The sequence below is a fragment of the Micropterus dolomieu genome, linkage group LG15 (genome assembly GCF_021292245.1).
Source record: "Micropterus dolomieu isolate WLL.071019.BEF.003 ecotype Adirondacks linkage group LG15, ASM2129224v1, whole genome shotgun sequence".
NCBI classification, from domain to species: Eukaryota; Metazoa; Chordata; class Actinopteri; order Centrarchiformes; family Centrarchidae; genus Micropterus; species Micropterus dolomieu.
In genome coordinates this window covers 5,027,011-5,041,307 of record NC_060164.1, presented here as the reverse complement: position 1 = coordinate 5,041,307, position 14,297 = coordinate 5,027,011, and the positions used below count along the sequence as shown (strand labels likewise).

At 41.3% G+C, this 14,297-nt stretch overlaps 1 protein-coding gene across 3 annotated transcripts in view; it reads left to right on the top strand.

Moving 5' to 3' along the window:
• Window positions 1–220: 220 nt before the first annotated feature.
• The window catches only part of LOC123983968 (serine/threonine-protein kinase 32C-like), an 81,569-nt gene continuing 67,492 nt past the window's right edge, over window positions 221–14,297 (top strand). The window contains exons 1-2 of one of the 3 annotated variants that reach the window (XM_046070478.1): window positions 221–687; window positions 2,069–2,229. Coding sequence is in view for 1 of the 3 variants with exons in the window: in XM_046070477.1 (XP_045926433.1) it covers window positions 606–687 (82 nt within the window). In the remaining 2 variants the exon portion in view is untranslated. The remainder of the gene's footprint in view (window positions 688–2,068; window positions 2,230–14,297) is intronic. The other 2 variants (XM_046070477.1, XR_006828336.1) reach the window with 2 other exon arrangements.

Below are 14,297 nucleotides of genomic sequence, written 5' to 3'. Positions count from 1 at the left end.
GACTTATACACGGTTGTAATGTAAATTATTCAAGTTAATGTATCAACTTAATTAATCTTTAGCTAAACGGCACCGATTAGTTTACATACTGTATGCAGTTTAAGTTCTCCAATCGATCTATGTGATGCCACCACCAGTCGCTGCTAATATGAGGCCACTGCAGTACACCTACAACATGTGAAGCTTTTATTTTTAAGGCAAAATTGCACAACTTCCTGTTTTGATTTAGCTTACCGTGTCTAACTTGACTCAGCTCTTACTCTCAGCCCCGACAAACACAAGTCTCTCGGTTAGGGCTGGCAGGCTACGGAAGACTACTGAACACTACCAGTGCTGAGTGATTATATATACCTCCAACTGTAACAAACAGTCTTTCTTCTAAAATATTTTCCAGTCCGTCGGTACCTGCTGCACTTGCCCTCCCCTGGTTTAGAAAGACTTGCGGTGCTCTCATTTTCGGCAGAATAAATATCGGATAAAATAAAGCGAAATAACGGACACGGTTTGGGTGAAATGTATGGTTATGATTACTGTTTTCTGAGGAGGGTGTCCAACACTGAGCTGTAGTTTATCTTGAAGAGGCAAGGAATGCAATCTGGGCATCAATGTTTCACTGGGGCAAGTGGAAGAAGAGGATGGGAGCCAATAGTTCTTCAAAGCGACCAGTTTTCGATGAAAAGGAAGATGGTAAGTGACGGAAAAGTAAAGCACGGGTTCCTCAAACCCCTAGCAACAATAACAGTAGCCCACTAAATTGTAGCTAAGAGTTAGCCGATAGGTGTGTTTGGTCGTATTTAATTTATAGTCTCATTATTTTACAGTATCTTTTAAGTTAGCAGCCTGCAACGCTGACGCAGAGTTTTGCTGTGAAAGCGAGGCTAAGTTGTCAAAGTTTCTACTAGGAATTGAAATGTTGACAGAACAGCACTGCTGTCGCTGTTTAGGTGGTCAGAGTTTATCCTGAAACACACAGCAAGTTGCCTGTACTCAACAAAGGCTGGTTTTGTGTTTCCAACTTCCTACTAATAGACAACTAATCAATCTGTCAGTTTTATTATCCAGAGGCGACCAACTAAAGTAATATTTAAAATGTATTTTTATCATGCCTACACAACGTGCACTGACAGCTTATAGTTTCCACAAAGTGATCCTGCGTGTAGTTTCAGTGAATATCTTTCTCTCTTTCACTCAGTCACAGTACAAATATCTGCTGTTCATCCTGTGGGAAAATACATAAATGGCTGAATCAACTCTTTGAAATATGGACTATTTGAAGACAGATAGCTAATTGCATAATTAAGACAAGATTAGTGTCATGCGTGGAAGTAATGTTAATTCATGATATCTTGTCAGTGTGTCAGAGAAATAAGCCTCTTGGAAGTGCACCCAATAAGCTCTGCACTGAATCTCTGTGATAGACTACAGCAATCCAGTGCTACCATCAATGTGCTGGCCAAGTTACAGGCAAAACTTGAGTAAAGTAGGTCATTTCACTGCAGGGATGTGGTCATATGGCCTCTGTGTGTGTGTGTATGTGTGTTCATACATACAAGGATAACCCAATAAAGATACCAGATTTTTGTCAATAACCTTCAAGAAAAGTGTCCAGCTCTAATTGGTCTGTTCTCACTTTTGCAGCAGTTGATCAGCTGGTTAATGTGTTATGGTTTAGAGTAGTGGATCGCCTCATATGGATTTTTCAATGGCCGATGCCGACATTTAGAGAGCAGGGCAGCTGATGGCCGATATAGTGCCGATATCAAAACAAAGAAAAGTCATTTATAATTACATTATTCCATGGAAATTGCAGTCCGATATACCCAACATGGTTATCTTAGCCAGTACTGTGTTATTTTAGATGGAATTTTGATTACTTAATGAAATAGAACAATATACACAATATAGCCACACTGACAAGGCTGCCTGCAGATGTGTCTGCAGACAACTTTTGTTTCTCGGCCTCATTTTCTCAAAATGCTATATAATTGGCCTATTGCTAGTTTAGAGAGAATGTTCTTGGACAGATTGAACACATTCCTGTTTCTGTGGCTGTTCTGTGTGATTAAAGCAGAAACCTTGAGTCTCAGGGATGAACCTCTCAGGAGTGAGATGGTGTGTTTCTCCACTTTGTCTGTGCTGAATGAAGAGAGAGAGAGAGAGAGAGAGCGCCCATATATCTTTATTATCAGACAGAAGTCAGTTTCCATACACTCCTACGATAAATATGAGGTAAGTGCCACTTATGTATGACATACAAAGCACTAATAACCGCTGGGCTTCAGTTTCCTTCCACTCTGTCAATAGTGAGTGCAGTTGCATCATCAGGATCATCATGGCAATCAGACCTGCCTTTGTCATAACCACTGCCATGATGCGTAGATAGAGATCCACTCGGTTCTTTGCGCGTGTTTGTGTCCGATGTCATTTATACAGTGTTGCATTTACAAAGTACTGTAGAGCGAGTCCCTTTATGCTGCAAGGAAACACTCTTCTGCGGAACATAGCAGGTTTGGAGTAAAGTGGGAGGGGGGCTCATATGCATTAAAAAGAGACAGCTGTTCATGTCAGTCTCATCAACTTACCCTGTTCACCTTTCGAAGAGCTGCCTAGCACTGAAAACCGTCTGAGCACACCATGGTGCAGTGCATTGTGGATGCTGACTTTGACTCCAGAAGTCTCTTGCTGCCTTTCAGGTCTCTTAGAAACAGTATCTCTTGGCTTCTTGGAAAACGGCATATGGCCTACATTAGGCAGTAATATTAGAGCAGCATTTGTCTCAAAAGGCTGCAAACATAATCAAGCGGTCAGGTTGATGTCCAAGCGTAGCTGCCAAAAGGGCTTTTTTGGCAGATAGTTTGATTAGCAAAGGGAGGCTGTGGAATTGATTGAGGTGCACATCCTGCTTGTTTCTGCATTGCTTTTCTGCCTGAAACTCCTTGACAACAGCATTCAGGGTGAGAAATGAATAAAGTCAGTGGTAGATAAATTGCGTTTAAGCAACCAGCCGAGACTTCACAAAGTCACTGCACCTGACCAAGAGATGGTTCACCACACAACTCCTCATTAAACCTCAACATGCAGTTTTTACACTTGTGTTTTTCAGACAAATCAATCAACAAACGAGATATAATGTGTTAATTAGTAGGTAGATTTTATCCTCTTTTGTTGTGATTGTTCTAAGCTAAGCTAACTGCTTAGCTTTTTACATCAGAATGATATCAATTTTTTTCATTTAACTCTTGGCAAGAAAGTGAATACCTAAAATGTGAAATTATTCCTTTAAAATTTAGTTGGGCCCCTTAGTCCCCTGTTTTATATGTTAATGAACTCAAACAAATACTTGAAAGTGAAGATTCTCCCCTCTCAGACTGTTTATTTAAAGTATTTTTAGAGGCCCGAAGACAACCAAGCATTCAGTATATAAAAATAAAAAAATAATTGCCGACCATCATCTGACCCTTCAGATGTATCTTGTGATCCCTTAGGGGGGTCCCAACCCCTACGTTGCAAACCACTATATACTATATACTATACCATGGCCTTTGTGACTAATGATGAACTGTGAGCAGCTGGGCACCTATGATTAGTAAATCTTTCTAGCGGAAATATCAAACAATTGCTCCAGCCTCTTAAACGGAACATTAGCTGGCTTTGGACCTTTGGCTGGGGGTCAGAGTACAAGTGAGTACAATACATTATTTTGGGTTTTGTTTTAACTTCTGGTGGTATTGTAAATATAAGTATGTTGGGAGAATGATCATTAATTAACCTCTTATTAATTTCAGCCTCATTACCCCACAAAGGTGTAGACACAGTTGAAGCTGACTGACTTGAGTGTATAGACTGTTAGGTTTAACCATTAGCCAGGCTGCAGACAAAGGGGCACGCTATCTCGGCACAGCACTAGCTTGTCGCTTTTTGAAAGAGGACACTTGTAGTGAATGTGCTACAGTATTCAAGAGAGAGAGCAGAATTGACAAATGCCTGCTTTAATTGAGCTTGGGCAAGGACTTGGTGTACTTGTTATTTTTGCTCCAAAGGATTTACAAAGTATTGAAAATGTGTGCGTGACTGTGCATACGGAAGATGCTGTTAATTATGTTGTCTGTTTACTGTGTTGTTACGCTGTTGTATGCATTTGATCATCCTTGTTAAGCCAAAGGCAAATTTCCACTTCTGTGGACGATAAACTTCTATTCTTTGTGTAGGCGTGTGTATGTGTGTGCACGTGCCTGAATGTCTTGAGTATGTGCGTGACTGCTCTTCCCGTCAAGGATAAGTGTATGAGGCAATGAAAGCAGATTTTGTTGGGGATAAAGATAGACGCAGAGAGAGATGGCTGATTACTTGCACTGAATACTGAGACTCTCACTTTCTTTCATCTCTGTTACATACTCTCAATTTCTCTCACTTTATTCAACTCCTCTTCATGGCTGCCTGCAGCTACTGGCCCCTTGCCACAGCAGAGGGCCGCCATAATTGGCCTTAGCAGTAATACAATAGGTGGGGAATACTGTCCTGGTCATATTGCAGTATCATCTACTCGCAGAGCGTGGCCACAGTTTGTTGAGCATTTCCCTTGTAGCAACTTAATGATCAACTGTATAGCAACAGTTCATTTCCAAACGTACCAAACTATCATCATACTGGCTATGGAAGAGTGTATAAGACACATGCCTGCGCCACATCCACCACTAACCCATAGCAAGATACTTAACCCCTACTTTCTCCAAAGGCGCGCAACCTGTCACATGTATAGCAATTGTAAGTCGCTTTGGATAAAAGCGTCAGCTAAGTAAGTAAATGTAAAACACTGAGCAAGTTGAAGTAAGAGTGGAGTTTAAAATACATTTACTGGATGAAATGGAAATGCTGAGCAGTTGGACTAAGTTGTGTATGAACAGTGGAAGTGTTTTTGTTCAAAGACTTGAAAGGGTTTGAAGTGTAAGCATTTAAAGGAGCTGAGATGACGGTTGGAGTGCCGTCTCTGAAAGCAGATGAACTCTCACTTAATGAATAAGAAATGAAAGAAGTGAAACTGTCGGCAGATGTGTGACTGTCATTTGCAGAGAGAAGAGATGAAAGCAATTGAAATGTCAAGTGACATATTACTTACAGGGTTTTTCTGCTACATGAACCGGCCTTGTTTGCTATATATATTTACCACTTTACCTCACATTTATTAAGGTATACTTTATAAATATTTTCCAATATACTGTAATCATTACATTTAAAATGCTGTTCTATTTATATGCAACAGCTGCATAGTTGGCCACTTATGGTACATCCCCAGTGCTACTGTTGACAGATTTGTGTAGCCATTTTCACTGCAGTCATTTTAAATTGTGATAATACAAAAAGCGCAGGTGTTATTAAAAACATTAATGATGGCTCCGTTCTATTCTAGTGTCCCATTATGCCATGACAGTGTGACAGTCAGCCAGCATGCGCAATACCCGCGCCCTAAAAATTAAGCAGTTAAATGGAATTCAGCCATCATTAGTTTTTATTATTTCCACCTGTGCATTTCCTGCCGTGGCATGTCAAAATGTCTCCACGAAGGCCTTCTGTGCTGTCAGTCATGTGGTAAGGGTAGATTTAACTTTTCCCAACTGGTTGCCTTTTCATTTTGTAACAGATCTTTTCCTCCGCAAACGATACAGCACCTCATAAAAGCAGTTCACAGTGCCTCGTGTGTACTTTTTGTCCATCTCTGCAGTCTTATGTAACCTTGTTTGCTTCAGGTGATGTGCAGGTGATGGCAGTTGTAGCAGCTCTAGTGCCAGAGTGAAGGAGTCTTCAAAGAGATGAGCTCAGCTTGATGCTGAGGTGACAACAGAGAGAATAAAGGTCGCTCTTGCTTGCTGAGGTGTGTGTATCTGTGCCTGCTTCTGTGCAGGGAGGAAGGGATTAGGACAAGGGGAATGAAATTGAAGTGGGCTGGAGGAGTGATTGTTTTGTCTTCCCTTTCTGCGATTTTTGTCACTGCATTTGCACGTTCCCGAGTCAGGGAGCTTTATTGTTAACCGTAAATCCGTTAGTCTTTGTCACGGGAAATGAAAGACTAGAATTGATAAGAGGAGCATCTAATAAAGCAACAAAACTGTTGCCTGTAGGCGCTCTTGCAGCTGAGTTCAATATTTGGCTCTGTGGTCGTAAACTTCTTTGATGGAGAAATATATTACTGCTTTCAGCCCACATTCAGTTGATTCCCGCTTCTATTACTGAACTAGATTCACGACAGGGAGGAAGAGAAGCAGCAGTCTCGCCCAGCAAATTCCTTTGGGAAACCTGGATGAAACTTTAAGTACATTTTCACTGTGCCCATACTCAGGCAACCTCGTAGCAAATGAGGAGGATCGGAGAGGATAAAGACTTGAATCGCAAATGACAAAGTTGGTTGACAGACTGATGTAAACTCTCTGTAGTTTGTAATCCCACTTATTACACAGGGCGTGCGTGTGTGCGTGTGTGACAGTGTGGGGAGGCCTCTGTACAGTGTAATAAGACACACCCTGGGCTCCGATGTTTAATTTAGCAGCCAGCCTACATTTTATTGCAGGTAATCTCAGCATCCCTGCGTTGTTTCAATGTCAAAATAGTTTGTTTGACTGATTGGCTGATTTAACATTCAAAACATTTTCTCAGCTGAATTGATAACTGTTGCTGGCAGATTTCATCAGCTGTTGCTTACTAGCTAATTAAGCTAACGTTAGCTACATGGATTTGGTGAAAATGCTGTCTCTCTCTGGCTTCTCTCTCTCTCATTTGCGTGAAAGTACTATTTCCTCCTTTGCTGCCGCCGTACGGCCTCTAGAGGTCGCTGCCACAATAAATGTAAATACGGGTCGTAATAATGTGCTGCACAAATGACCTGTTGGGTCATTTTTCTGGGGGGGGACAGGCTGTTCAGGTAACATTGGATTGCTGGAGTCTAAAATTCACCAAATCCATTAAAGAGCTGCTAACATTAGCCTCAACTCTGATTATAGCCGCTCTCCACACAGTGGGAAATACTACACAGTGGATGTTCTAGTTGCTGTAACTGTAACCCCATAAACTAATGTATTTAGTTTATGATAATGTAATCCTTGACTGTGAAAATAGTGGTGCGTTCCATTTGGCATGGAAGTGAGAATTTCCGAGTTCAAAGTCGCACTACCCCGACTTTGTGATCCAAGATGGCTGCTCCAAGTATTAACAGTTAGTGAAAGCTGTTGTTTATACTGTTTATCAGCACTTCTTTGTACTTGTGTCTCATAGAAATTTTCATACACAAAGTGCTGTCCAACTGCTTGCTGCTGCATAATGTGTTTTTTTTATTTTTTATCAACCGACCTAACAATAGCTAACCTGGCTAGTTGTAAACAATGGCTGGCTGAGCGAGCTTTTCCGACTTCTTAACAGGAACGCTGTCAACTCGGGTGTGAGGTCATTCCCAGCTCCGACGCCCGACTTACAATCTAAATGGAACTCACCATAACTTAACTCTCGGTTACTACTGTTTAGTTTGTCGGACATGCAACGGTTGCAGCGTATGTTAGAAGAGGAAAAACACTGTTTAATCCTTTCCTTACACTGTTATACTTCCAACTTTTAAGTGGATAGTAAATGATAACATTTCTGAGATTAGATCTTTTCAGGAGGCTAGTTGTAACTGAGAGAATGAGGTCAGAAGAAGGTGACTGTGGACTTGACTGCCTGCCTGTTGGCCATCCCCTTTAAAGTCAGAATACCACACCCCCACCATCTCTGTACTTCTTTAAATCAGGCTTTGAGCTCAGTTGTGTTGCCAGAGGATTTGTCACACTCATTAAGTTTACATGCATACAAGGAACAAGGTTATTGAGGGAAATCAGGTTAAGGCAGGAAATCAGAGAACGTGTTTACATCCATGTTACTGTAAAACCTGTGTTTGCATGCAGTTGGGCAGTAATCCGATTTCTCCCCTATCCCCAACCATATTTCTTAACCAAGGGCTTTGGATTTAATTATTTTGGACACAAGGATGCACCACTACAAGTAATAATCTCCCCTTTGATCCAGTTGCACAAAATAATACTTGCACACAAAAAAGCCCAGTAAGAAAGACAGTTATTGTTCAGTGTGCACATGGCTGAAAATCAGGATTTCCATCAGAAATCTAGCCATGTTAACAAGAGTTCCCTTAATCCCTTACCCTAATTAAGGAAACTGAGTTTCTCATGTACATTGCATTTAAGATCTCGGATTACTACAGCCAGCCAACAGTAACCAGGTTACACAGACTCACTGTTGGCAACACTCTCATCAGTATTCTCATTCTTGAAATACTCTACAGTGAATGAGTACAGAGTATCCTCCTTACCAGCTGCCCATTAATACCCCGGGGGGAGCCTGTATGCAAACAGACCTTTTTCACATCGCAGATCAGAGGTCTATAAAAACAGTCACACTTCTAATTACAGGTGTTGAAAGAAACATGCCGTTTTCAGAGAGTCAGAAAACGGTGCTGTGTAACATGGTAGGGGTTTTAAAAATTGGGTTTGAGCAGAAGCATTATATGAGTGCACACCTGTCTGGTGAACTGAATATATACAGCTCCGGTGCTTGTCCTAAATACCTGTGAGGACTAATAGAAGTCAGGTGTATCTGGGCCAGAACACGAAGCTGCTAAGGGGAAAGAAGTAGGCCACAGTGTCCATTTCTTCTCACCTTAAACACGCACCTAAAGGCAGTGTCATACATGTCAGTGCCCAAGTATTCTATCTTCCGCCATGGTTAGAGAAAGAAGCTACAGTGTTGCTGTTTTCTTTTTCTTCGTTCTTCTGGTTAATAAATGCTTAAGACATATGTTTGCATATTAAACATTTCCTGAAAAGGATCTTAAATTGGGATCGGAGATGTTATCGTGAATCATTTATGGTCCATCAGTACCGTCCCATTCATACAAGACAGCTGGTGTTGAAAGTGAAGATGCATTATTCAACCCTCAGTGTACTTTTCACCTTTTAGGGGCTGAAAATAAAGACTCAAACTTTTTTTTCTCAAAACTCTTTACCTAAGCAGTATAGATCTGGACTGTATAGAACTATTTACAGTATACATCACAATTTTTCTTTACTCTTGTATGCGGAATATCTTAGCGACTGCCCTTCCTCTTCCTATCCGTCTACTGCATTACCTCCCACCACCTCCCACCAGGCTCTAAATAGATCCCTAATGTCTCCCTCTGTGAACAGTCGAAAGGTTAGTATGGCATTTTGGTCCATTTCTTCACAGCAATGTGTCACAGTGGCTGCAGAACCGGGTCCTACTGAAGATGCAAAAGGATGGTAGAGTTAATAATATGGTGGAAGCTCTCTCTCCAAGGTGTAGCCAAACTTCACATTTCCTATATATTGATATTTATTTACATTTTAACTAAAGAAATACCTAATCATTAATGACAAGTTTATTTATTATTTTGCCTATATTTGATAGTGACAGGTGAAGGAAGATAAGAAGTGAGGGGTACGACATGAAACAAAGGCGTTTAAAGTGATGGGTCTGCTGCGCCTTAAATCTGATGAAAGAAAGGTTGCTATTGCTTCTAACACATTTTGGTTTCTCTGTTACTCAGATGAAATGGAAAAGAATCAAAGTAGAGATCTGATACAAACCAGGATCGGTGAGCAGAATCCGAATTGGTGTTGATGTCATCTAAAAGACACTAGGGCTGTAATTAACATTATTCGACTAATTGTTCAGCAGTAAATGACCTCCAACTGTGGTAGCAGTGGTGATTGTGGAGACCGTGATGACGCTTTGGCTATACCTTCAGCTTTAAAGGTGCGTTATGCAATTCTAATCCAGTCTGTCTTTTTGTCAAATTCAGTCAATATCTCCTCACGGTCCGTTAGCTGTCCGTTGTGTGTGTGTGTGTGTGTGTGCGCTGAAAAAAAGTTACACAGTACAAACGCAGTACACTGTAAATGGGAAACAAACAACGTGGCCCGTACCCCGCCACACGACACTATTTCAGCCATTCCAGCTGTGATTTGCGTGTCAGGTAACGTTAAATGACTCGGCCACAGACGTTTTGCTTACTTTATAGTTCACCAAGAAATGCTGTTGGAGTGATGGTAGCAATCGTAGCAGGAGAGTTGTGAGTATCGCTGTCTGGAGCTGCTGTGCTGCTCTGGGAAACCGTCTTGTCCTCTCTGCATGTTTGCTTTGCAGCAGCAACTTTAGCGTCAGTTTGCTAACCCACAAGCTAGCAAACTCTAGTTATATTACTTGCTGTGTCGTCGATCGCTATATCACGGTATTTGTCATGGTGTTAGATTTCTCCAGATTTGCATACCCTACCTTCAGTGAGTGTGCAGTGGCTGACCTGGTTTCAGCGTGCTGCTTTGGGATGATGACCTTTAAGGAGTCAGGCAGGGCTGTCCAATAAATCCATTGCTCTTTCACCGGAGGTGCAATGCAGGTGGAACTTACGCTAACATTGACCTGCAGTGTAGATGATTTTTTTGTATTGTCTAACCCTAAATAAAATAAGTCCAGCACAATGCATTCTCTGTGTTATAGTAATGAGCCAAAACATGATGAATACACAATGAGCTGATTCTGGCCCAGGAGTTGTGAATCACAGTGAATTAATTATGCCAATGCAGGGACTAGGAGATGATGTGGCAGCCCTGTAATGTAACATAGACAGAGAGAAACACACACACACACACACACACACACACACACACACACACACACACACACACAAAGGGACACATTGCTATGGTAACCTCAGAAGTTTTCACACGGTCCAGATGATGTTTCTTTGTGACAGTGCTGTGCATGTGAGATTCCCCCTGCTGCAGTGCAGAATTATCTTCTGAAGTGTTCTCATCTTGCTCCCTCCTCGTCTTGAGAGCCTTTAGATGTACGATACCGTAGTGATTTCTCTGTGTGTAGAGGTCCAATTTCACATCTCCTCTTTCATTCTCAGCAACATTGCTCCCTGTTTGTGAAGATTTACTTCACGTGTGCGCAAACCTCATTCAACTTCACACCTACACAGCGCTGTGCATGCTCCCAGTTACTGTACACAAAGTTTAGGACTGATTATACATTGTATTGCAACTCTATCTGTATACGTTTGTCTAAATGTATGGGGAGTGCATTGAAAGAGTGGAGGTTCCATCAGGTAGTTTGTTGGCCTGCCCTGACAGTGCAGAGCAGAGCAGGAAACCTTATTATCAAGTTATAATCCTTTAAAATTCTGTCCTTATTGATTTGGCGAAACCCATGGTTACTGTGATGACAGCAAGTACCACAGGTTGAATGGCTGTTGTTTAAAAAGTGCAAACCACAAATTGTGTTGAAAACAAATTTAGAATTTTTGTCCTTATATTTTAAGTTTCTTTACATTTTGTGAACAGTTGGAAGCAAGATTGATAGATATGCACAGATGTTAGAAGAAATAAGTTACACATGGCCCTTTTGTTAAAGACCTTATTCACAAAAGAGTGAAGAGGTAAACTAAGGGAGCCAAATTTAAACAGGGAATGACAAGGAAGAGAGATATGGATAACTTAAAGAGAGAAAACAAGACAAACAACTTTACTGGCCAGTGTCTTCATTCATACAAGTATGAGGAGATGGGTTAGATCAATGATAGAAATAAACAGGGAAAAAATAAGTAGTTTCTCGGTTGCCAGTGAAACACCCATTAAAATTTTGGCAGTTAATGTGTGCATCCCTGATATTTAGTATGTCCAATTGATCTTCTTTAAGGCACTAGCAGTTTTTAATTTGGCGAGTAACCTGAGCAACACGGTACAGTGTATGAATCACATGCCCCACTGGTTGTTTTTGAATGGAGGTTCATCACATTAGTGAGGCACACAAACAGCCAGGAAAACAAAACAAAACAACAACAACCAGATCAAGCCTTAATGGCTGCTTTAATTTTTTGTGTCATCATAAAAGCCGTCCATCAGATGAAGATAAAAAAAAAACACTCTCAGGGTAATTAATGCACAGGCTACAGACGCAAAGACGGTATAACCACATGACGGTCCGCCCGTAGGGATTGTTGACTCAGAACTGGAATTGGACACAGAGTTGCCCCTGCACACCCTGTGTACATATCTCCCTAGCCTTGTCCAATTATCAGTTGAGATCCCTAGCTGAAATTGTCATGCCTGTAAAGACAATAAGCTCTGTAGCCCACATGAATATTCATGAGATGCTCTGTTTAGAGAGCCCACAATTAGGCTGTATTAGCGCTCTAGTGTACAAGGAGAAAATGATGATGATGGCTGCTCAGTGATGATAGTGATTTAAGTAAATAGATTCATCAAATATGGCCTTCGGCGCTGCAGAGGGCACTTTCCTGTCATGTCGCTTTGAAATTTAAGGCAGCAAGAAATTGCTTTTTGTCACCAGTTATAGAGTAAACTTTAGCTATATACAAATGAACTACTCACAGAGGCAGCTGTTCTGTCTTTGTCACAAACAATCAATCTATGAGTGGAAACGGACTGCTGTTTGTGCAAGAAGCACCTCCAAGAGCTTGGATCTAAAACTTCAACTACTTGAAATGAACATTGCTGCCAACGATGATGATTCCACCATATTCTCATTACCGCCATCCAAGGCACATGCAGCCCTCACTGTGCTGATCAAAAAGAACATGCGAGTCCTTTCCCCCTATCTTGTAATGAGAGTCCCATCAGTAACGATCAAAGAAGATCAGTGCAAGGTCAAGCTCAAGATGGTCTATAACCAGCGCTCAGTCTTGCCAGTGCCAATAGCAAAATCAGATTTACAGTGAGTTCAATCGCACAGTAAGTCTTCCTCTCAATGCATTTGATTGGATGCTCAATATCAGACTCAAGTGTTTCCCAGCAGCAGCTCGACTACTACAGACCATGAAATATGACTTACTACTGCGATAAAATATTCAGTAATCATGTGGGAGAAGAAGCTGCTGTAAAGAGCAGTTCTTACTAAGATCCTAGTGGCACTGTGTAATGTCACATGCACTCAGACTCTGATCCTTCTGCCAGTGTCTGTGTAGAGACAAACTAAACTACTGCCACAGGAACTTGAGCAAAGTACGTAGCCTTCATCATATTCAGCGTTGCCTGCTGCTGTTGCTATAAAGCTGCCAAGCATACGGCATAGTGGCTCTGCGCACTGTGTATGCAAATGGCAACCTGTCAGCAAAATCTGAGAAATAGCTTGCGCGCAGGCTGATAATATAGTACAGGGGCAGACAGCATGGGATTCGATTAGAAGAAGAGGCGTATTCTCTAAAGACAGAACAGGAAGGGATCGATGCTAGGAGGTTTTTTGATCCCTGTCCAATAGGCTTATCCACCCAGGGTGCATTCACTCAGTGTGCTTTGACTCTAAATGTATTTTGCATTAACATTTCAGAGTTCACTTTCTGTGTTCTGTGTCAAACTACTTTACATTTGAAAAGAATGGAGCCTTACTTTGATATTTTATAATTGTTACTCCCTACCGATATTTCAATATTCAGATTTGTTTTCACATTATTGAAATAATGATTCATTTTGTTCCAGTTATGCTGGGCTTTGTGCAAACTGTGGATGCACTGATCCACATTAACTGACACTCACAACATGGAGCACCTCTATGAACTCGGTGCTGTTTTCCAGCTTCATTACAAACTTCTAAGTGGTAGCACATTAATAGTAAATGAAGGCAAAATTTGCTGAACAAAGTGATATCCAACATCTGTGTGTAATGAAAGAATCATGGTCAATCGTAGCCAAGGCTTAACATTTACTCCTGATATAGAGTACTACAGTACAAACTACAAACATGTTACTTATGCATTATTTATTTATATATATATAGTCTGTCTACCAGAAAGCAAGGACTGGTTTCTTTTCAAGCTGTAAAATGTTTTACTCAGTACATACTATATCTTGGTTACAATTATTTAATAACCAATTGTAACTGTTTCTCATGATGTTATGTGTTAAAGTTAAAAAACAAATTAAAGCTGCAAGCAGCGTTGGGCGGGCCCTCGCACTTGTAGCGCGTCCGCGCGTGAGCCGGCCGAGTTGCACGTTCTGGAGCTCTGCCGGTGCGGCTGTGAATTTCCTACGCGGTTCTGACGCCGCATGAAGGTGCTATATGTCACTTCCTGTGTCCCCTATGTGGAGCTACATAGCACTTGCCGCTATGAACATAAATCGGTATTGGTGTGTAGATGTCTGCGGGGTGGGAGAGTTATCAAGCACGTAAAGTTTGTTTCAGATGTGAGCATGTACACTGAACAATAATGTACCCAAACAATA